Source organism: Barbus barbus, assembly GCF_936440315.1.
Source record: "Barbus barbus genome assembly, chromosome: 47".
Classification (NCBI taxonomy): Eukaryota; Metazoa; Chordata; class Actinopteri; order Cypriniformes; family Cyprinidae; genus Barbus; species Barbus barbus.
This window is the reverse complement of record NC_136725.1, coordinates 22,171,363-22,196,099: the sequence shown is the minus strand read 5'-3', so window position 1 is coordinate 22,196,099 and position 24,737 is coordinate 22,171,363. Positions and strand designations below refer to the sequence as shown.

At 37.4% G+C, this 24,737-nt stretch overlaps 1 protein-coding gene across 2 annotated transcripts; it reads left to right on the top strand.

Annotated features, from left to right (window-relative positions):
- The first annotated feature begins 1,605 nt into the window (after positions 1-1,605).
- On the top strand, positions 1,606-23,386 carry LOC306865570 (rabphilin-3A-like). Of its 2 annotated transcripts, none has more exons than XM_079410263.1 (17): positions 1,606-1,760; positions 10,319-10,456; positions 13,676-13,805; positions 14,168-14,251; positions 16,395-16,545; positions 16,706-16,744; positions 16,839-17,051; positions 18,345-18,497; positions 18,690-18,769; positions 18,889-18,963; positions 19,072-19,181; positions 19,449-19,575; positions 20,694-20,750; positions 20,993-21,144; positions 21,317-21,398; positions 21,574-21,670; positions 22,521-23,386. In XM_079410263.1, the coding sequence occupies exons 2-17, from the start codon at positions 10,332-10,334 to the stop codon at positions 22,652-22,654; spliced, it is 1,809 nt and encodes a 602-aa protein (XP_079266389.1). In that variant the 5' UTR covers positions 1,606-1,760; positions 10,319-10,331; the 3' UTR covers positions 22,655-23,386. The 2 variants fall into 2 exon arrangements, with proteins under 2 accessions (XP_079266389.1, XP_079266390.1); XM_079410264.1 differs by lacking the exon at positions 1,606-1,760 and adding an exon at positions 4,736-4,946.
- The last annotated feature ends 1,351 nt before the right edge of the window (positions 23,387-24,737 follow it).

Genomic DNA, 24,737 nt, shown 5'->3' with positions numbered 1-24,737 from the left:
TGTTGTATCAGTTATATCCATTACTTCTGTATTCTGAATCTTGCATTCGATGATGACACACACAAACCAGGATGAAGATGAGGGAGCTGACTTTGAGAGAAAAGCAAGCAATTTGGATGCTAAAAGAAAAGAGGAAGTCAGTTAGAGCTCTAGCAAAAACAAAGGGCATGGAGAAATCAAGAGTTTGGAAACCACCAGCAACGCCAGCAACCAACAACTACCTGATCGACTGAGAAAACAACAGTAGTTGATGACAGACAAATCATAAAAGCTGTGAAAATTAACCTTAAAAGACGCGTCTGTAAAATCACCAACAACTTCCAGAAAGCTGGGGTGATGCTCTGACAATCTACTGTCCTCAGGAGACTTTGACACAGAATTACAGATGCTACACAGCAAGATGCAAACCTCTGACCAGCACCAAACATAGAAAGGCAAGATTAGAGTTTGAGCCAGAAGAGTTTTGGAACTGTGTTTATGAGACAAAGTTCTCATAAAGATGAACCTCTATCTAAATGATGGGAAAGCAAAAATGTGGAGAAAAAAAGGGAACTGCAATGATCCCAAGCATACAGCCTCATCTGTAAAGCATGGTGGAGGTGGTGTCATGGCATGGGCATGCATGGCTGTCTCTGGAACAGGCCCTCTCAACTTTACTGATGACTTAATGTATGATGACAGTAGCAGAATGAATTTGGAAGGGTACAAAACCATCTTGCCTACCAATATTCAAGAAAATGCCACCAGATTCATTGGGAAGTGCTTCATATTGCATCAGGACAATGACCCAAAACACCCTGCCAGTTCAGTCAAGGAATTTATAAGGACAAAGAAATGGAAAGTCTTAGATTGCCCAAGTCAATCTCCAGATTTAAATCTGATTGAACATGAATTTCACCAGCTGAAGAGGAGAGTAAAGGCAGAAACTCCCCAAAACAAGCAACAATTGGGATTGGCTGCATTAAAGGCTGGGAAAAGTATTTCAAAGGATGAGACCAAGAGTCTGGTGATGTCTATGGAAACCTTTCACGAGAACACGAGATATTCTGGGTCCAGATCAGATGAGGACACGGACCCCGAGGAGCCTCGAGACGTTATTGACTGGCGTCTTGATAAAGCAGGAAAAGATTAAGCTGCCGTCTGTCTAGAGATGCAGTCCTGTGTTTGACAGTGAAGAGCGGCTCTGCTAAAACAGCATGTGGAGATTCAGGACAATCACAAGGGGGCAGTAGATTCACATGAGGGGACACTCATGTAATTTTGCTCAGTATTTCTAATTCTAACAAATTACAGCATAATTGGTCATTTCACAGAGGCGATTGTGACCTTTTAAAACCAATGAGCCGTGGTAAAAGAAGGTGATTAGTAAAAGAAGAGAGCTCATGTGAGAAAACCAAACTGCATAACAAGATGCATATAACAGATTGTTGCTACGTGTGTAAAAATAACAGCAATAATGCAAAATAAGTTATAATATACAAGCCTATAGGAACAAAAGTCAGGTAGAGGGGTGGATATAAAAAAATAATTGAATCATCATCATCATCTTCATCAGGTATGTATGTGCAGTGTAAATGAATTGTGTTCTTTCTCATTGGATGGCAGTGTGGCTCGGTCAGACAGGAGGGGTGGGGGTTTGGCTTTTCTTCTCCCTAAAGACAGTATTAAAGCATCATTCCTGCATCACTGTGGAGGAGACAGAGAGAGAGAGAGAGACACACATCTTCATCTGTGCTGCTGCTGAGCGCAGGAGGAGAGCGGTGAGTGACTTCACATCACTGACAGCTTGCAGAGCTGATATCGAATGATTATATGTGCTCGGAGGCCTTGCATTTCATTGCATTTCAAGCATTTAGGTGAATGCATTGGGTCTGGAGGTGCTTTATGATTGTTGTGCATGTCTGTAAAATCTTGGACTGGTCATGGAAGCAGCTCCATTATATTAGACATATGCATTGCAAAAAGGACGCAACACAGATTGCAGAGACATTCATGCATGTTGTGCAATTAATGTGGCGTGATTGGAATTGATCTTGAGTTCGTGTCTCTCTTCTTTGGTGGGGTTAGGTCTGCTGGCGTGACTTTACATGCACAGTCTTTCTGCGCTTTATGTTTTACATGAATTTCATTGGGTTTTAGTTGCATAGATTGAAATCTGCTTAGCTTTGAATGAGACAGCTCATCAAATAGTTGTGAACAGCTCTGAGGGCTTTTGAACAACATCTCAAAAGGCTGCTGATGAGTGTGCGTTATGTAATGGAAGTTGAGTCTTTTCTCTCTGGGCCGTGCTTTTGTGTGCGAGACAAGGATCTGACGGCATTCAGAGGCAATAAATGTTGCTTGACAGACACAAGTTTTTGAATTTAAAAATAACTCTTTTGCATTTCAAAGCTTTGCAACATTTTAGATAATAGAAAAGTAAAGTCAGTCTCAGGAAATTGTTATGGCTCAGGGCGCCAATGAACAATAGGTCACGATTGCGTCCCAACCAGGTTTCTTAGTCATCGTCTAAACTCCAGCATTCTTTCAGCTCAGATCTTTCTCTAATTCCTCAACGCTTGACTGGCCGTGTGTGCGATTAGTGTCTTTCTTTGCTCTCAGCTATCAGATCTGAAAATACAAAGCTTATAGACTCTTGACACTTTACAAGACTTAATGGAAGCTTCTACATTCACAAGACAGGATGCTGAAAATTAAATGTACTCTACAGTTAAACTGATCACTAGTAGTAAGTGTTAACCCTGTGAAGCCTGACACATGAAACAATAGTCCAAAAAAAATAATTTTTAATTTTAAATGGAACAGTGTTTTGGGAACTGACTTTTTTTTTGTGTTGTTGAGCATCATATTTGATACATGAGGCATTAATGGCTCACAATAGTGTGATATAGTGAGAATACAGAGGAAAAAAACATCTCAGTTTTATTCAGAGGCCCAAACTTAGCAAAAATATGCAATCTGGTGCAGATGCTGACAATTATATGAACAAAAAGTGAGATGAAATTCTGATGCTTGTAATGTAAATCATTGAAATCTTTATACCAGTATAGCAGATGCTTACATAAAATGATATCTCTATCAGTCGTCACTCTATATCTCCAATAATGTCTTAGTAAGATATTTCTTTGTTTTATCAAAACATATAATGCAATGCATTACAATGACAATTGAGAGATGAACAAATAAACCTTACTCAAAAGCCTATTGATTATATTTGAGACTCACATTTGAACACAATATTCCTAAAAATGTATGAAAATCAAGTAAACATAAATTGCTTCAGTCCAGGAAGTGTTCATCTTGAAATATTACTAACAATATCAAAGTTATTCTTAAATTTAGTTTATAAAAATCAGTAACGATTCTACAGCAAAAAGATAGATGTTTGTATAATTATACTAAAAGACCTTTTACATATTTGCATATCATATATGATACAGTAGACTTTATAGGGTTAATAATGCCTATGTTTGGTGGAAAATAAAATATTTTTTGCAGTAATAGTGATGCATTATTTTTGGCATCTAGCTCTTGTTTTCTTTCAGCTGTTGTTTTCTCTCAGTGGTAAGATGAAGGCTTTGGTAAATCCTCTCTGGACGCCACCTTCACCATATAAGATATGTGGTGGGCTATAGCATTAATGAAATTCTGAAGAAGCAGCTGTGTGCTTTCCTACTGAAGACAGATGGCCAGGACATCACACACCTGAGTATAAAGCTCCTGTTCACCGTATTGTCAAAACATGTTGGCATGAAATGGCATTTGCAGTGTTTTCCTTCCATAATGTGACAAACAGGATATTCAACCAGAAATAAATTTAGGGCAACAGCTGGTTTTGCCAATCAGGAATTGATTAGACTGTGAGAAGTGGTTTCTGGTGGTATTATTATTATTTATAACTATTTGCATATATTTGATTTCATTTAAATAATAAAATCACGTTCATTGGGAAAACAATTAGATTAATTCAGTTAAAAGTATGAAAATGCGGCTAACTGTGAAACAAGCTTAAAATGTATGAGATTGAAACTAATTGGATTTATTGATGCTAATTAATAAACCTGGTTATTCCTTACTTAAATTCCATTGTTTATTAGTACCATTACAGAATCTGACCTGTTCCATCTATGTATGACGGACAAATGTGCATCACATTACGTTTTTATCATTAGCTTATGTTAAAACTGTGTAATCCAAATGGATGTAAATGTTATAATATTTTTGCAATTATCTTAACTGCAGGCCTAAATATGTTTAATACATCTCTAAATTATTCACAATAAGACCAGAAACATGTATTAAGAAGGAAAAAAGGCCCATTTTGATTTCTTTTGTCATTAAGGTTCTCCTCTTATGGGGCAGTCGTGGCCTAATGGATAGAGAGTCGGACTTGTAACCCGAAGGTTGTGGGTTCGAATCTCAGGTCCGGCAGGGATTGTAGGTGGGGGCAGTGAATAACCAGCACTCTCTTCACCCTCAATACCACGACTGAGGTGAGACCCTTGAGCAAGGCACCGAACCCCCAACTGCTCCCCGGGCGCCGCAGCATTGGCTGCCCACTGCTCCAGGTGTGTGTTCACTAATGTGTGCGTGCACTTGGATGGGTTAAATGCAGAGCACAAATTCCGAGTATGGGTCACTATACTTGGCCACACACCACTTCCCTTTCCCTTTCCCTTTCCCCTTTCCCTCTTCCTCTCTAATCACAACTGCAAATGGCCCAAAACCAAGCCTTGAGGTACGCCTATCACTTTTCTGAGGGCTACGTGGAAAATATCTCCCTCATAGAATTCATTGGCTGTTCAAAGGGATGTCCACAGTCAGCTCTGCATCTCCATCGTGCCACACAGCCATGGATTTAACACTGTTCTGCATCCGTTAACTCAAAGGGAGACTCATCGAAATGGTGGTAAAAGGATAAACTTGTTGGGGTTCTCAGTAAGCCGGTAAGCCGCTTCTTACCAGTGAAGCTCTCGATGTCTAGAGTAGGTGGATGATCTTGTGTGTGCTGATGCTGATGTTGTGTTAGTGTGTATTCTGTGAGAAGAGAAACGGCCAAGTGTTTGTTACAGGAATACGTTAAGTAGGTCAGATACAGCGTATCAAGGCTTTTTAAAATTTAATGCATGCACTTTCGGTGACGGCATCATGGTAGTGACATATCAGAAATGTCCCAAGCAACCACCATCCTTCTTGTCTTGCTGAAGAGTATGCATTAAATGCTCTTATAAATCAAGCATTAACCCTGTAAAGCCTGACATATGAAATAGTAGTTGGAGGAATCCAATTATTTGAAATAAAACAGTTTATTGAATATTTAAGTACATTTAAAAAAAAAAAGCTTAAAGGAGGGAAAAATAACAGTTTTATTCTGAGGCTCAAATGAGCAAAAATTTGCACAGTTTTTGATATTTAGATGACCATAAAAACAATGAAATTTTTAAACGATGAGATCTTTATAACAAGTATAGCTTACATAAAATTATATAAATATCAGTCGTCACTCTATATCTCCCAGAAAGATTCTATCTCCCAGTATCTTAGTAAGATTAGATTTAAATGCTTAGTTTTATGATCAAAACATGTAATGCAATGCAATACAATGATTATTGAGAGAACAAATAAACCTTACTCAAAAGCCTGATAACCATATTGGAGACTAGCATTTGAACATTTGAAAAAACAACAATTTATGAATAATCAAGTAAACCAAAGTTGCTACAGTCTGTAAGTGTTCATCTTGAAATGTTACTAACAATATCAAAGTTATTCTCACATTTACTTTATAAAAAACAGATTTCATAGCAAGCTGAAGGTAGATGTTTTCACAATTATACTACTAAAAGTCCTTTTACTAGCTAAAAAGAAGTGAACGATGTACCAGGCTTCAGAAGTTTTGCTCACGTTAAAGGCCTTAGACATTTGCATATCAAATATGATACAGTAGGCTTTATAGGGTTAAGTGGCGTGTATGCACAATATGCCTTGAGATAACTGACATACTGTAGCTTTCCTTTTTTCGTCCTCCTAAAGTTAGATCAGTCTTATCACCTCTGTTTCCTGTTTTTTTTTTGGCTTTGTTCAAATCCATTTTTCCAGGTCGTTGGGCCTTTTGCAGTGGACATGCACACAGACACACACTTGCACATGTGCTGTAAAACCCCTTCGAGGAGCAGATTGCATTGTGGAGCTAAAACCCCTCGGTTTCTTTTTTCTTCACTTCAATTTGTGGAGTGTTTCCGTGGGCTAGTGATGCTCCTCGTGCTCGGCAGCTGCTGATGAATTCCAAGTGACATGGGTTTTTCTCTTGGCAGCACGGCGAGGCAAACCTGGCATCGCTGTATTCCGGAGCCGCTTGCTGAGCGTGCCTTTGCTTTCCTGTTATGAAAGCTTCCTAACACCTGATTTATTGGATATGTTCGCAGAAGAATCAATGTACATTTTGTAAATAAGTTTTTTTGGCCATTTTATTGAAAGCAAAGAGATGACAAATGAGAAATGATTTGGCGAAGAGGGTGGAAATTCAAGTTGGATATGAATCCTCATCTCCCATATGAGTAACACTGCTTAATTTGTCTGGAGCTTATGTCAAGTGCGCTCTACAAGAATGAAGCATGCCAGCCTGTGATGTTTTAAAAAGAGCAGTGTTATTTTAGTGTTTTTGATATACTATTATAGTTTAATATTTTGAAGATTATATATTTTTATATATATTTTTTTAAATGTGTATATACAGTTTTAGTTTTTTTAGTACTTCAATTTAAAACAAATGAAAATAAGAAATGCTGCTTTAGCGACACCGTTTATAAACATTGTAAAATTAAAAAAATAAATGGGGTGGCTGCATGATATAGATGATATAGCTTAGTACCATTTTTTTTCTAATTACACATTTTTTACAACTTTTTAATAATTTGCAATAGTAACTGTAATTTATGACCGTAATATATTTCTATGTTTATTTTTTAATAAAAAAAATAAAAGTTAAAGCACTTCTACTAATAGCATTATAGATAATTATATAATAATTTATTATTGAAATATTAACTTAAAATCTCAGTGGGCATTACCATGTAAATATTTTGTTTAATGGTTTTGGCTGATTAAAAAATTGGGAAACGCTATTTTACAGGAATAATACATTTGTTCAGGAATGACGCAACATGAGGGTGGGCAAATAATGAGCAACATGAGGGAGAGCAAATCATTTTGAACAGGATCAGGGTTTGCAAATATACACACAATGTGTCCAAATTACAAAAAGATGCAAACAACAGCACTTTACGTGATTAAGCATCTATGCAAACCATGTGTTAAACTTCTTTTGGTCCACTAATTCGTCTTTGATATGATAACACTGACGTGTTTGTGTAAAGGCTGTGCTTTAATGAGTTTACACCAGCATATCTCTCGGTTTACCGCCCACTCGACTTATAACAGCCCCAATTAATCCTAGCATCTCGTTATCCCACATCTCATTAACCTGCATTCTGCTTTAAGTGAGATTACCTGATGTATTTAAATACTGTATTCTGGAAGGTTGTGGCCGGTTTGCGAACAAATGGAGCAGGGGTGGTGGAGAGCAGGTGTTTTTGCTAGAGGCAGTCGGTGGTTGGGGGTCTACAAGCACCAAGGCGTATATAAATCACAGCACAAGAGCTCACTAGAGTGTATTATAGGTAATAATATCAGCCGTGCTGGAACAGCTGAAGTTATAGATTGTGAATGTGGGCAGAGATGTTGGCAACCTCGGAAAGGTGTGGAAAAGAAGTGGCGTTTGCCAAATCCAGGCATGCTGATCAAACTGACTCGTTATCGTGTGCCCAATGCCTCATCTGGTTCCAGAGCGCAATGATGTGGCATTTAGGGTTTAATATGTGAGATCAGTTTGCTAATGAAGCTCTGTTGGCTTGTAGTTCTTCAGTGCTTCTTTGAAGCACCTTCGGTTCCTCAATGAACCCTCTTCTTATGCTGCACGGGTTCTTTATTGCCATTGATGGTTCCATGAAGAATCTTTAACATCTATGGAACCTTTCAATCGGACAAAAATTATTTAGTGGAAAAATGTTTTGAGGTCCCTCAACGAACCCTCTTCACTCTTAAAAATAAAGGTTGTTTATTTGCATTGATGGTTCCATGAAGAACCTTCAACATTCTTAAAACCATTCCATTGCACAAAAAGATCCTTTATATGATTTAAATGTTCTCTGCAATCTTAAAAATAAGGTTCTTTATTGACATCAATGGTTCCATGTAGAAGATGGTTCCCTTTTCATTGGAACCTTTATTTTTAAGACTGTATATGGTTGATTAAATGTTCATGATATTTCAGTCTTACAAATAACACATTGAAAAGGGTGTCATAGAACCATGATGCCATAGAACAATCATTTTTGATTCCCCAAAGAATCTTTAAGTTAAAAGAAAGAACTATTTTATATGTGAATAACTTGATAAAAAATGCAAATCATCTTTTTCCACTATTAAGACCGTTTTGTCCAGTGGAAACATTCCATGGATGTAAAATGCTCTTTATGGAATCATCAATGCTAATAAAGAAGCTTTAACCTTTTTAAAGGCATATATAGTTATTTGAAAATGATAAATGTTCTTAATGTTTCATTATACACTCTTAAAAATAAAGCCTCCTTTTTCACAGTGATGCCTTAGAAGAACTATTTTTAGTTCCCATTTTTTTAGTGTGAAGAACATTTCAGTGATCTAAAGAACCTTTTTCTACAATAAAGACCCTTTTGTGGGATGAAAAGATTCCATGGATGATAAACGTTCTTCATGGAACCACTGATTCCAATAAAGAACGTTTATTTTTAAGAGTGTAGGTGCTTCAGATCAGTGATTTCTGGGTTCTTTAAAGCACCAAAATATAGATGTTTTACTAAATTCTCGTATAGCATCATGTAAGAAGATTTAGTGCATTTGCATCAAAGTCACCCAAAGATTTCAGCAGCTGTGCTTGCTTTTTATGCAACTGTCTGGATTTCATGGCTCAGTGATATTGAATTTGCTTCAGCCATTAATAGAATAATGCAATCAGTGTCCTGAATGTCCCAGCATAGAAAATGACATTTAGGGCACATTGATGCACTGCCCCCAACAACTGACCTTACCAATAAGATGTGGACCGGCTCTTGATCTATTGTAGTCTGTGAAAAGGGCTTGTGTGGGTCTTAATTCACCCTTCCACAAATTAGAGCCTTAAAAAGTCTTAAATCAGAGCCGAAGGTCTTAAATTCATAAAGTCACTGTCTTAAATGTTGCATGCATTAGAAAAACTAATATCTTCCTCAGTATTTTTGTCTTGTTTTACATCCTTAAATCAAGATACCTTTACTTGAGAAGGAAGGTGTGGACATGAAGACTAATTTGAGTGTCTTTATTATCTGTGAAAATGTTTCTCCCTTTTGAAAAGGTAATTTTTCTGACCTTTTAAAAGAATAAAATTTACCTTCAAAACCTGCAGAAACCCTGTAAATACTGGTTAAGCTGTAGAGCAAAATGCCTCTCTTTGTCGTTCCATAAATGCGTATCTCTGTCTCCATTGGATATTATTTGTATATAGCTTAGTTTAGAGTTGAAAGCATTTACATTTAAGTGCAAGGCTGACGTTTTTGTCGGCGTCAGCATTTTCATATAAAACCAAGCTGGGTTTTCAAGCAGCTAATGCAAACATATTTGATTTGTGATGCACGTTTCGGTGGAGCCTTTGAAGATCCGGCAGGCCCTTAGAGACGTGCGCTTCATACGTGATAGACACGCTTTCTATGGAAACGGCTGATGAGATGAATAGTGACAGCGCTGGTGAGAGTGTGATGTAATGTCTGATCATCACTCTCCCTCTATTTCCCCTTTACTCCGTGTCTCCGTGTCCTCCTCTTCTTTTCAGCCCCAGATGGCAATCAGTCATGTCCTCCGTCACCTCGACATTTTCAATCAGCGGTTCGAGCGTCTCTGTGGGGACGGAATAGAATTTGCCCAACACGCCGGAAAGAGCGATGCATTGACTCATTAATGATATGACATGCTGTAATGTCAAATGGCACTGAGCAGATTTCACTTTCGCTGGAGATAAAGCACAAAACAGCTGTTGTAATTGCTCTACCTTTGAAAATTATTTCCTGACCGATGCGTGTCCGTATGGGCAGCACGGTGTTCCTCTAAAATCCCCTCTGTTGGTTGATTGTGATTGGGTAATAATATGGACAGATGGGGCCGCTGGGAGTTTTTGGTGGTATATTTAAGCATTTGCCGCTGCAGATGCGCACTGGGCGTAATTGACTATTGTGCTTGTGTGCTTTAGGACGGGCTGCGAGATGTACGGCAAACAGATGGAGTCCACTGCTGGAATCGAGGAGCTGACGGACGAGGAGAAGGAAATCATCAACAGCGTGCTGGTGAGAGCCAAGAAGATGGAGGCCATGGAGCAAGAGAGGATTGGGTGAGACGTTGACTTGAAGTCGTGTTTTTGTTCTGCTTTAAGTCTTTAAGTCAAGTCACCTTTATTTGTTGCGCTTTATACAATACAGATTGTTTCAATGCAGATTCATTGTAATAAACAGGAAACTTCTTCAAATATGAGCAATTCAAATTCTGCTGTAGGCTAAAATAGCTCTAAACAGTCTTTTTTTTTTTAGTTCATTTATTTCATTGTTGATACAGTTCAGTTCAATAATGTTTGCAAAATCCATCCATTATGAAAAAAAATCAATTCAGCTAAATAGCAGCTCTACGGAAGAGAACAATGTCATTATTCAGTTCAATTTACACCTAGACTCAAAGACACCAATGAGATTAAAGGATAAATCCAGAATAAAAATGTCCTGATAATTTATTTATTTTTCCCCATATAGTGGACTTCAATGGTGCTCAAAGGGCTCTACACGATCCCAGCTGAGCAATAGTCTCATCTAGCGAAACGATCGGTCATTTTCTTACAAAAAAAATTATATTTATATACTTTTTATTAGAGCATTAGCTCTGCGATGCGATCGTAATTTCTTTGCGACTGAAGAAAGAAGAACATCTTGGATGACACGAGGGTGAGTAAATTATCAGGAATTTTTTATTCTGGAAGTGTAATTATACTTTAAATGGAGAATGATCTCCGTACAAGTTTCAGAAGAGATCTCAGTAAAGCCCAGGACACACCAAGCAGACGGTCGGCCGTCAGGATATATCGTGTGGTTTTTGAGCGTCGTCGGCTTTAGTTTTTTGCCTCTAGTCGGATACTATCAGCCATTTTCAGCCAATTCTGCCTTTCAAATTGGTGGTGGAGCTTGACGACGAGAAAGAGAACTCAGATTGGTTAGTCAGCTTAGCGAATGAGCGCATGAGAAAAATCTGAACTGACGAAAGCAAACCAATGACAGAGGGAATGCACAGACACCTGGGCTGCGTTCAGCCCTGACAAAACGGTGCAAAACGTTTTTTAAACAGAAATGGTGGTGCGTTGAACACTCTGTTCTGATGACACAAGTGTTGCAACTATGGCAGCTGAGAAGGCCATTCTTCGTGTTCTTTTTGAAGATTTTCATAGCCTGATGAAATCGGTATAAATGCATATTTAACACGGCAAAATACGCTCGACAAACGTGTCTTCTAATATCTTCAATTTTTGCGTATACCCATCTGGAGCCGTTATGTGAGCTGTCTCTTTAGTACCACGTGGTTTATATACATGTTGCTGCTGATTGGGCTGACATTTTTGACACACCCACCAAACAAGAGAAAACGTATCTCAAACCCCGTTGCACACCATTTCCAGGAAACATGGCATTCAACCCGGAAACCGTAGCAAAACGTTGTGCGAGCTTGAACGTGCCCCTGTTGTCATTCAATCCGTTTGTTTCCTTATCCACAAGACGACGACCAAGGGATGACAATGCCAGTGCCATTTGCAACACAGCAGACATGGTTGAAAAAGCTACAGGAATCTGTCAGTAATAAGAGCTGTTGCTTTGTATATCCACAGTTCTAGCTCTTCTGGTTTCCCTGTTTAAATGCCGAATACAGTGCACTACCACCTGCCGTCAGGTGTAGTTCTAGTACAACTTTTTTTTTTTTTTGCCCCGACGCAGGCGATGTGAATTATTGCGAGGTGATGCCACAATCGACTTTCCTCAGCGTTAGTTGCTTGGCGTCAGTTTGGTCTGTCCCTAATGTCTCAAACCGTGCTCAGATTTCCCAAGATTTCAAAAGTCTGAGATCTCAGTGTGAACATTTCTCATCAGATTCTTCTCAGATCGAAATATCTATCCTCATATTAATTTTGTACGTTTATACTCCTCCTGTGTTAATTATTGACTCATTTGTGTCTTTTTATTTCTCCCAAGAAATATTAGGAATACAGGGACAACCTAGATTTTTGTTAGGTAAAGTAAATCATAATGGAAAACTCTATTAGGTCTCTTTAGATGAAAAAGAGCCATGTGTATGCAATGAAATTTTCCTTTGTCAGTAGGAAAGAAAATTAATCACAAATTAGATGTCTTTATTGTCTCATTTGTTTGTTGTAGATAGCAGTAAAATTAAATGGAGATCAAATCGAGACTTTGCTGACTAGCATTTGTTTTACTCTATCCATGATTTTTTTTAACCTCTCTACATTAATAATAGTCTCATTTGTGTCCATTTTTATTCCTTATAAGGCGATTTAAGGGAAACATCTGAGATGAAGTTGATACTTTTGGTAAAGGAAATCATAATAGAGAACTCCATTAAGTTCGTTAATGTCTGTGCAATTAAATATTCCTTAGTCCAATATAAATTGTCCCAAATGTCTGTTTCAAAGAGTAATACGATCAAACAGACCGAATGTCTGAAGCTTCTTGCTTGTTTGGTTTTGTTGTCCACATGATTTATTTTTACCTTCATAATCCTAATGTCAACAATTATATCATTTTTGTTCCTCATATGAAATTTTAGAAGACACACCTGGAAAGTTGGTATCATAAGATGGGAGATTCATATTCAGTAATAATACACTGACATAATCAGATGACAACAAAATTTGAACTGAATTGAGTTGAATAATGACACTAACTTTGCAACTTCTGCAGTTATTGAACTGAATTGATTAAACATTGAACTAAATGGAGTTGAATAATGACCTCTGTAGAGCTGCTTTACAGCTAAAATTGGCGTCATTTCATAATTACTGAATTTTATAACAATGCCGTCAGTTCATTAATGCAAAGCTGCTTTGAAACTCTGAAACTCCGTCTTCCACTTGGTGCCCAAACAGGTTTTTATACTATTATCCGCAGGGTCACATATGCTGTCACATTATCGCACACAGGACTGGACTCAATAGCTTTTGTAGCAAAGGCAATATTGACTAACACCTGAGACCCCAAAAGCATCGGTTCACAGTTTCCTCTCCTTCCGCAGAGCAATTCAGCCCAAGCACATCTGTCCAAGTGATTGAGAAGACGGGTGTGCTTAAGCTTTTTTTCAAGCCAAGAGTCAGCCTAGGAATGTACTGCAAGAAATTAATAGTGCTAACTAGACAAGAACTGCCTTCTTTCTCATTCTCTCTCAGCACTTTACTTGCAAAACGTCTTAACTCACAGTTCTTTACATCAATACATTACAATAACCACTTGGAGTAGTGGTGGAAGTGTGCTGACGTTATACTTTGTCGTTTCTCGTCCCGCAGGCGTCTGGTGAATCGCCTGGACAGCATGAAGCGGACGGCCTGCGGAGACGGCGACTTGCGTTGTTTACTCTGCGGCCAGCAGTTCGGCCTGGCGGGCGTCAGTGCAGTCGTGTGCGCCGAGTGCAAAAAGGTAGATGTGCATTCGTCGAGCCTTCGACCTCATGCAATTATCTAATGCACGTCTTCCAATAACAATTGTCCAAAAATAACCAAGCAGAAATGAATGAGCGATATGCACTTATCTTTATTATGCCCTGCCCATTACTGAGCCACGTGTGCATTTAAGAGGGATGCCAATCAGTCTGCACGATCAAAAATAATGACACGGAATGCTTGTCTTTTGTGAAGCCTGACACAAAGATCAATAGATTGTTTTATTGATCCTGGAGGGGATGTTTAGTCTGTTTTTCAGAAGTGATGGAACTTAATGCCATCTGAGTGCGTTTACACCTGCACAGCCTCCTGAGGCCTGTTTGCGTTTCACCTCCACAGAACATGTGCACTAAGTGTGGCGTTCAAAGCGTCAGTCGTTCCAGTCCAGTATGGCTGTGCAAAATCTGCAGTGAGCACAAAGAGGTGAGATGCACGGAGGCATATGAATGTTGTTTTATAGCAATGATAATTCAGCCAAAACCCAATTCTGCTGTTCTTTCCACACAAATAGAAGATTTTTGAGCTCATCTGTTTCAAACAATGAGGTCACTGTGACCATGAATTTCAAAAAGCACCATTAAAGTAGACCATGTGTGCTAAAGTCCAAGTCTTCTGAAGTCAAATGAAGCTTTGTAACAAATTTAAGTCATTTATTTATTTCTGCAACTCTGCAGCCTAAATCTCAAATTGCCTTTAGACATGTCTATCAAGTTTGGTTATGTTGACGCGGTATTATTTTAGATTTTATTTACTATTATAGTTTTTGTTAATTTTTAAATTGCATTGCATATTTTTATATTTTATGTTTCCACTTTTAAAGTTAAAGTTTTAGTTGCATTTTGTCATTTTTTATTAAATTTAATATGTTGTATTTATGAAATTTTAATTATATATTTTTTTGGCATTGGTAACTGTTTTCTTTTTTTCTTATTACATGTGATTTATTAGTTTTAATTTAGCTATTTTAGAACTTAAACTGAAGGAAAATAAGAAACATTTCCTTGGTAACTTGCTGAAATAAAATGAGATTAATTTTTGTATATATATTAATGTATAAATTTTATCATCATTTACTTACCCTTCACTTGTCCCAAATCTATATTAGTTTTTCTTCTTCTGAACACAAATATATTATTTATAATATATTATAAGTATTTTTTTTATATTATGGAAGTCAATGGCTACCGTCAAATGTTTGGTAACCCACATTCTTCAAAATATCTTCTTGTATGTTCAACATCTGAAAGAAATGCATACAGGTTTGGAACAACTTGAGAGTGAGTAAATGATGACAAAATGATAATTTTGAATTTAATTAAAATTTCATCTCAAGTAACGGAAACTTAAAAAAAAAAAAATTGTTTTTGTTTTGTTTAAAGATAATAATGCTGGTGTGTCGTAACCAAAAGTGGTGCACTGTTTTGAATCAAAAATCTAAATATCTGTGTGGAACAGAATTTGATTTAATGACAGAATTTCCTGTTTGGGTGAATTATTCCTTAAATGTAATAATGAGGTAAATAACTGTATTGTGAATCCCTCATGTTAAAACTTTTGTTTTGCAGAGGTTTATATTCAGAAAATGGTGTGCTTTTAAAAAGTGCTTGTTAATGTAATTCTGCACTTACTTGGCATTGATGAGATCATTTGTTTTGACGACTGAGCAGTAGTTGCAATGCTTATTCAGCGATGTGCATATCTGATTAAACAAATCCATTTCTAAAACAATTTTAAATCAACTCCTAAAAAATGCTCTATAAATAATATTCCACTGGCTGCACAGAATAATTATTCTGCGTGTAACTCAGAGATATAAATAGACAGGATAGTTCAGCACCTCTAACTTTCAAAGACACTTTGACTGTGATAAGATGATTCATCCTTTTGACGATGTAAGTCACGGTTAGTTACCTTGTCAGATGGGGTCAGTAGCAGCAGGAGATGTGACTCTCTTTAATGCAACAAGATCATGAAGCCCGAATCCTATTTGCGTTTAATCCACTGAGTTGCTGACATTTTACTTCATAACACCAGGGCAGAAGTGAGTTCCTGCATTTTCATATTCCAGCCATTCCAGCTCCCAGCTGATGCTTGTTTGGATGGTAATTGGCTGAGATGAGATTCACAGGTGCTGTAAAAGAAAACATAGAAACTTATGTAACGCAGCATTGTTTTTTCAATTACTTAGGTAGCGTAAACAATCCCTCCTATTTTTCTTAGTCCGTGAATTCTAACTTATGTTGTAACATATATTTTATCTCCTAAGATTCAATTGGGTTTGAACATTTCTTTGTAACTTAAGAATCAGCGTAAGTGTATCAAATTACTTGGAGCTTGCAAAGTGGAATAGCAAAAAAGGCTGATTCTTAAATGAAATTTACATTTCCGCCTTTGGCTGTACTCTGTTTTAGGCCAAAATTAGTTTAGCAGACTCTTACAATTCACTCAAACAAGCAAGAGTTTGCTAAACTGAGTACAGATGTATGTTATTAGTGGTGAATTAGAATAAATCAGTGCACTAAAACTACATTGAAGTTGCCAAATGATCATTTATTCTTTCCCAAAGATGCTGAAGCGGTCTGGTGCCTGGTTTTTCAAAGGTTTACCACAACAGATTTTACCCGCTCCTTTACCAATCTCTAATAATAGAGAGCTCAGAACCACCAGTGCACCAACCAATCAAGAGTCTTCAGTATCTTCACTGCCAAAAAATGGAGGTAAGCTCTACAGTTTTAGTATTGCTTTGCATTGGAAAAATTCCTAATTACAAATTCTCAGTACCATGCAGTCTTTTAATGTATTCGCACTAGGCATGGGTAATTTATTGTAATGTTTTCATAATTCATGGTTCAAAGAAACTGCTATATTTCCATGCAGAGAGCATGCAGGTCACCGGCAGAGAGCAGCAGATATCTGGTAAGTGTCCTGCATTTCAATAACACTTAATATCGCTTGGAGGAAATGAGGCTTACGATTGCAGTATCATTTTCCCGTTTTCTCCCGTGCTCAGCAGAAGCGATGCCCCCTAAACGGGACGAGCATTCTGTCATATCCCAGAGAGCCCTAGAAGAAGACAGAGGTAGACAGTCTATGAGCAGGAGCACAATTCCCTCCAATGCTGCTGTGGAAGGACAAACGTACTCACCTGTGGTGAATAGAGAAGTACCGGTGATGAGCTCCAAACCTCCAGCGTCGACCTTTTCCAGGACTCCCATACAAAAAGGTGAGAGAATTCATGTAATATTCACATAGCATAAGCAGTAATGATTCAGGGATGGGAATATTATTAAAGTGTGTGTGTCCTTCAATTGCACGGTGGTTTAGGGGCCTTGTTAAGAAAACGCACATATGATCGGATTTGATCCTAAATTCCTCAGATTTCATTCTATGTCAGGACTGAGGAGCAAATCGGTATTTATAAAGGCAATAACTAAAACCACTTTTGGTTACAAGTTACAACACATCAGGATTATAATTGTTAAATAAAACAAAATCTAAAAAAAAAAATTTTTACTTGAAAGAAATGGAATAGTGCAAAAAATACTGTTCATATTATGAAAAAACAACAACATGGAAATCCATGGTTACCAACATTCTTCAAAATATATATTGAACAATATGTTTTGTGTTCAGCAGAAATGGAAACTCATACAGGTTTGGAATAAGTGGAGGGTGAGAAAATGACAACATTTACATTTTTGGCCAAATTATTTATGTTTGGCATATTATTTTATGTGCAAATAAACAACTGCTTGGTGATAATCACGTCATTAAAATTAATGCAGTATTTATAAAATATGATTTTCTTGGAAAAACAAGATAAAAAGATAAAAGATAAAAAAAATTATATAAAATTATACCAAAATAAATATATGCATATAAAACACACACACACACACACACACACACACACACACACACACACACACATACACACACACATATACACACACACACACACACACACACACAACTTCGTCTCTTAAAATGTGAATATAAATAGACAATAACAATATGCATTTTTATATGTGCAACTGCTTTGCGATGTGTCACTGAAATTAATTCATTAGGTTGAGTTGATTTACTTGTTCACGTTGCGTTTAAACTTAAGATGGACTGTGATTTATAAAGGAACGTTTTTGTGTGCACACTTCAGAAAGTGACTTACATTCACATTTAGGCTCATTCTGTTTACCCCTGGGCTGGAAAACGAAATGTTGTAGGTTTAAATCCCACAAGGTTTTGATTTGTCGCCATTGTGCCCTTGATGAAGATGCTTAACCTCAGATTGCTCCAGTGGGACTGAACCTATAATAAGCGCACTGCAGATTGCTTTGGTTAAAAGCATCAGCTAAATGACTTCTCACAGTTGGTTGATGCATCTGGAGTTATTGATCTGGATGCTTAACCCAGTGGTTACTGTGTATTCTTTCTTAATTGTTTTGACTATAACAATGTAGCAACTGCACAGATTTTGCTTCACCGATAAGTGCATGTCTCTTGGTACGAATTCCAGATCCTATGAGTCGACCGGAGGCCAGGGCACCACCTGCTATGCAGACCGACGCACGTTTGCCAGCTGCCAACAGCGTTCCCGCTTCACGCCAGCCACCACCCCCCACCGCAGAGGATGAAGAGGACGCCAACAGCTATGACTCTGACGATGCCAGTAAGATGCTAATTTGCACTGACATATGGACATGTTTGTACCCCATGGGAACCACACAGAACAAAATGGGTTTACCGTGGAAGTCTTGCATCACAGATTGCGTAAAATCAGCAGACGTGCTCTGAAGTGAGACTGTTATTCTTTGGTGTCAGCTTTTTTCATGAGTTTCACATGATGTTGTCCACTTTCCAGCCACTCTGGGCATGTTGGAGTTCAGTCTGCTCTACGAGGAGGAGAAAAACGAACTGCACTGCAATATAATCAAAGCAAAGGTATTGTCTTTCTTCCCTAGAACAGGCAGTTTCAATGCAATCTATTTCTACACTGGAAATATGTTTCTGTAGGATCATGTAGAACTGCTAACCATGCAATTTTTCCATCTTTGGTGAAGGGTCTCAAGCCCATGGACTCCAATGGCTTGGCTGATCCTTATGTGAAATTGCACCTGCTTCCAGGAGCCAGTAAGGTATTGATCTTTAAAAGAAATCCTGCTTATGGTAACAACAGCTGTACAAGTTGTTGTAGAAATTGTCACAGAACATGATGAATGCATGATATTTTGTTGATCTCTCAGTCTAACAAGCTAAGAACAAAGACGATTCGTACCACCTTGAACCCTGTGTGGAACGAGACCCTTGTTTATCATGGCATCACTAATGAAGACATGCAGAAAAAGACTCTCAGGTAAAACAAGCTTTACTGTATTTAATGCACTGAAGCTTTCAGAGGTAAATGTGAATGGGCAACATAACGCTAATTGTTTACAATTCTCCTTCCTCAGTCATTTGCATGATGGAATGAACTGATTGTTGCATTTTCTTCCATTGCATTTGCAAGATTCTTGGAAAGCCTCACTGATGTGTTCGGTTAGAATAGTTTGCAGTGGACTTAATTAAAGCCGTGACATTTCCCAGAGTGGAAAGGGTCAGCATTCGCATTGTTCCCTGGCAGGCTTTCTGTCAGTGATGAGGACAAGTTCGGCCATAATGAGTTTATCGGCGAGACGCGGGTGGTCTTGAAAAAACTGAAGCTGAACCAGAAGAAGACCTTCAATGTGTGTCTTGAGAGAGTGATTCCGGTAAGATGAAGGGGACAGTAAAGCGTTTTGTAGAAAGTTTACTGTAATGGGGTCATTCGTACAGTTGAGGGTAAATTCTGGGCTAAGTAGGTTTGTTGAAAAACTGTTTAAAATGTAATTTATTTTTTAGTCTTATAGTGAGAAAATGTAGTATAACCTAATAATCCAAACCAAATATGTTACATTTGGTATAGGAAATTTGTCCTATTGACAATTTATCAATGCAACGTATTTTTGAATGCTTCAATGCTTTATGCTCAAGAAGCCCATGAGTCTGTTTATTCACCAATGGATCGTCTTCAGTGAATGGGTGCCGTCAGAATGAGAGTCCAAACAGCTGATAAAACCATCACAATAATTTACATGTAATCCACTCCAGTCTTCAAAACGTTGCTTCTGGCTAAACTATAGAGTATAGAGTCCTCTATCCATAATATTGCTTGCTTCAAAGAAAAAGTTGTCTCGTCTTAATCAGGAGAGAAATATGCCACAGATAAAGCACCATTTACAAGTCTAAAACAGTTCTGAAACAAATATGTTGGTGGATTTTAAAGTGAGAGGACAACAGGGGATGGATTTATTCACTGGAGGAAGTATTATTATGGATTATGCACTCATATTTTGGCAAGAAGTGACGATTTGAAGTTAAAACGTTGTAATGATGGATTTGAAACATGACATTAATTGATGGACTGCAGTGTTGTGGATTGCTGTGATGCTTTTATCAGCAGTTTGGACTCTCGTTCTGACGGCACCCATTCACTGCAGAGGATCCAATGGTGAGTTGTCAAAGAGAACAAGAAAATATATATACTAATATTTAAAATGGCTAATTTACAAACATGTTACCTTTATTTCAATATGAAGTTGAAAACATGGGAATTTGTTTGTCAAGTGCTACACATTTTTTTTTATTATTATTTTTAGATTAGATTCTAATCATTATGAATTTGCGTTAATGTGTTAATAAACATCTATGCATGGAAAACCATGTGGCATGAAAGATGATTACCATTTCATGTTGTTTCATGGGGACATAAAATCCACCAAACTGTAGGAATGACCCAATTTGACTTTGCAGTGTAGTAAACAGACTATGTTTAACACCTGGTACGCAGGTGAGACGTACTGCTGGCGCAGGTGCATCTCGTGGCATGGCGCTCTATGAGGAGGAGGTAACTGCATCATACATTTTTAGAATTAATTATGAAATTAAATACAACACTGAAGTATTCCCAAGAAATCATACCTGGTAGCTGTCAAGTCAGGCATTTAACCTCCATTTCTCCTTGTTGAATTGCATCTGTACACCTGTGTGCATTATATAAGTCACTTTGGTTAAATGGTTCAGCTAATGATTGATCTGTTAATTAGTGAGATATATGGGTTTACTCCTCTTTTGTGTGGCTTTTTTCAGTTGAAGGACAATGAAGAGGCAGAGGAGAGGGGACGTATCCTGATTTCTCTCACCTACAACAGCCAGCAGAGTCGTCTGATTGTGGGTGTAGTTCGATGTGTTCATCTGGCAGCAATGGACTCGAATGGCTATTCTGACCCCTTTGTAAAGATGCAAGTATACAACAGTCTAATAAAAAGCACCAAAAAGCACTTCTCAAAGTATAATTAAAATGTTCTCTGGAAGAAGATTCATTTGCATGGTGAAATTGCTTTGTAACAGTCATTAGGCTTATTTAACATGCTGTGTGCTTTTGTGTCTCTGAATTTTCATGCTGTTTTGCAGTTACTTGAAGCCCGACATGGGAAAGAAAGCGAAGTATAAAACTCAGATCAAGAAGAAGACCCTTAACCCTGAGTTTAATGAGGTGCTCTTTCTTTCCGTCTCTGGCGATATGACCTGCAGTGAACGTCTTGACACGCTCGACACTGACGTGACACCATGACAGTGCTTTAATATGCTCTGACACTATAATGAAAGGAAGTTTTTTTTGGCATATATCTTCTGAAATGGACCTGTCATGGTTTTTTTTGTGATTTCAGGAGTTCAGCTATGAAATCAAGCATGCTGAACTGGCAAAGAAAACTTTGGATGTCTCTGTCTGGGATTATGACATGGGAAAATCTAATGATTTCATAGGTGAGAAATATATATATATATACATTACGAAAAAAAGTGATAGTTCACCCAAAAATGAAAATTTCCTAGAATTTACTCACCCATTAAAGATGTAAAATAGATTGTTTCTTCATAAGAACAGATTTGGAGAAATGTAGCATTCCATCATTTGCTCACCAATGGATGCTCTGCAGTGAATGGGTGCCGTCAGAATGGGAGTCCAAACAGCTGATAAAAACATCACAATAATCCACACCACTCCAGTCCATCAATTAATATCTTGAGAAGACAAAAGCTTCATGTTTGTAAGAAACTAATCCATCATCAAGATGTTTTTAACTTCAAATTTGTGTATTTCTGGCCAAAATACGAGTGCTCTATCCAGTTGTCTCGTCTGAATTGGGAAAGAAATGTGCACATATCAAGCACCATTTACAAGCCAATACAGTCCAAAACAGCTCTAAACAAATGCGTGGCAGGAATTTGATGTGAAAGGACAAAATTGAGTTTTTCACTGGAGGAAGTGTTATTATGGATTATGTGCATTTTGACTAGAAGTGACAAAACATTGTAATGATGGATTTGTTTCTCACAAACATGCAGCTTTTCACTTAACAAGATGTTAATTGATGTACTGGAGTGGTGTGGATTACTTGTGGATTATTGTGGTGTTTTTATCAGCTGTTTGGACTCTCATTCTGACGGCACCCATTCACTGCAGAGCATCCATTGGATAAATTTAGCAGTGATGTAATGCTAAATTTATCCAAATCTGTTCAGATGAAGAAACTAAGGGTGAATAGATTTTCAGCAAATTGAAATTTTTAGGTGAATTATTCATTTAATATTTTCACGCGTCTTTTCCACACAGGTGGATGCCAGCTTGGCATCACAGGTAAAGGCGAATGTCTGAAGCACTGGTATGAATGTCTCAAGAACAAGGACAAGAAGATCGAACGGTGGCATGTTCTGTTGAATCAAAAAAACGTTGAGGCGGATGACTGAGGTGTTGTATTTCCAAAGATGACAGTATACGGTTCCATCTTCCAAAAAAGTAATCTCGCTTACAAGCTCAAACTGCTGATAATGTTTTCTTTTCATTCAGAAAAAAAGCCTTTGTCTTTACCTCTCCTGAAACCCTGTGATGAGCTATACTGGTCCAACCGAGCAAAACCTAGAAAACCCAGTTACTTTGTTTTTTGGTGGGAAAAAGACAGTGTATGATATTTTTTCACTCAGTAAATGCCTTAAAGAACAAAACCTCATGAATACAGATGTGACGCAAATATATTAGTCATTAAACCCTGCAACCAAATATACTCGAGGACACTGGGAAAAAGGACTTTACTCATGTAAAACCAGTTCTTTAAGTAAAATAGCATGTGAAATGCTATTGTACACACCATTGTTTGGCACTAGAAATATACACTGTCCTTGCATATGTCTAATATTAATTTATGTTTGTTTCAATCAGTATGTCACAGATGAGAAAGACTGTGTGTAAAAACAAATTGTGAATATAAAGTTAAAAAAGTATTAGTTATATCCAGTAAATGACAGGTTGTTAAAGTTCAATATTGCATCAACTACATATGGAAATGTCCTGTTGTTATGTGCATGGAATTCATGGACGTGTTCCCTAATTATACATTATTATCATTAAGTTTGAATTTATTTCTGTAACACGTTTACATGTGTTGTTAATGCCTAATAAAGTGTTCTCAGCTATTGTCAATGAATCAGTGACGTGAGCTGCTTATGTATTTTTCTAGAGCCTTCTGGAAACTGGAACAAAGGTCGTCAGGTGAACTCTATACGTCTCTGGTTTGAGGTGTCATGCGAAGGCTGGCTTTTTGGTGTTGTGTCGGATGTTAGTATACTATCTTTCAAGGTCACGTTCTTTAAAATCATTCCCAAAGCTTTGACCTTCGAACGGTGACGAGGAATTAAGACTCCCCTGGGTCTTTCATCTATTGCCATCATGTTTACTTACATCATTATCTAAGAGATTAACCCAATGTTCCCTTCAAGTTGGCGACACTACTTTGCTTTTTTCTGATTAGACCTAAATGTTTGTATTTTCGTTTAGCTATTTAGAAAAGTATGTTGAAATCATAGTGGCACCAAAATGAATAATTTAAAACTTAGATTACTGATTTCATTGCCGTGCAGTCAATGGGGTATTTGGTTAAATGCCTTAAATAAGATCTGTGGTCTTGAACAAATGCTTGAGATATGTTCATGTTTTATTCCAAGCTTTTGCTAGTCATGAGAAAGGCTGTTGCTAACAAGTGTCTAAATGGGACTACAGAGGTTTTCAGGACATTAAACGTCTACAAGCCAACTCATCTACTCACTAGTCTCCTTTTATACCTAGAATCACATTCATAACTGTATTTATGCTTCAAAAATCATAGAAGTTATATTACAATTCTGAAGACTATCATGTTGACAAACACTTGTAAGAATCATAAACTTTTGTTCATTACAGAGCTTATTTTGTGCAATAATACAAAAGCCGATGGAGTTTCCTGTAGGTTGATTTACCTGCAATTGTAAACACTGACAGTCTATCACACTATCAAAACATTATTCTGTTTGTTTAAACCTCTTGGTTGTTTGATGCTGCAACAGTGACTCAGTGGTGTAAGTTTAGGGGTGTAGCTATCTGCTTGTCTGACCAATGGCAGTGTTTGGGAAACCTGTTGGAAAACATAATTTTTTTTCATTCTTATTGAGTATTCAATAACATAAAAATACCCTCACTCAACATATTATGCGAACTCATATTCAGAATCAGTGTATTTTGCATGTGTCTTTCTTAAGGCTGTTTTGAATGAATATCCATTACCCTGCACTGAAAAAAGAAAAAGCACATAAAAAAAATTCTGTATTGACTGTAAATTGCAATTATTCCAAATTGAGCTATTCCTCTGAGAGCATTCTACCTTTTAGTAAAGTAATTGCTGAAAGAAAACCTTTTTAACTTCTCATTTGATAGCAATCTTGTAATTTTCAAAACAATCTTGTGTTTTTCCTCATTTGACGGATGTTGGAATTACATTTACAAGTGGAAGTACCAGCAATA

What these genes read in the sequence shown, in the direction of transcription:
- LOC306865570 (XM_079410263.1), top strand. Translation starts at nt 10,332, where the DNA reads ATGTACGGCAAACAGATGGAGTCCACTGCTGGAATCGAGGAGCTGACG. An exon ending in TTCACTGCCAAAAAATGGAG is followed by an intron (nt 16,546 to 16,705) that starts GTAAGCTCTACA and finishes ATTTCCATGCAG; the next exon opens with AGAGCATGCAGGTCACCGGC. An exon ending in TTAACCCTGAGTTTAATGAG is followed by an intron (nt 21,399 to 21,573) that starts GTGCTCTTTCTT and finishes TTGTGATTTCAG; the next exon opens with GAGTTCAGCTATGAAATCAA.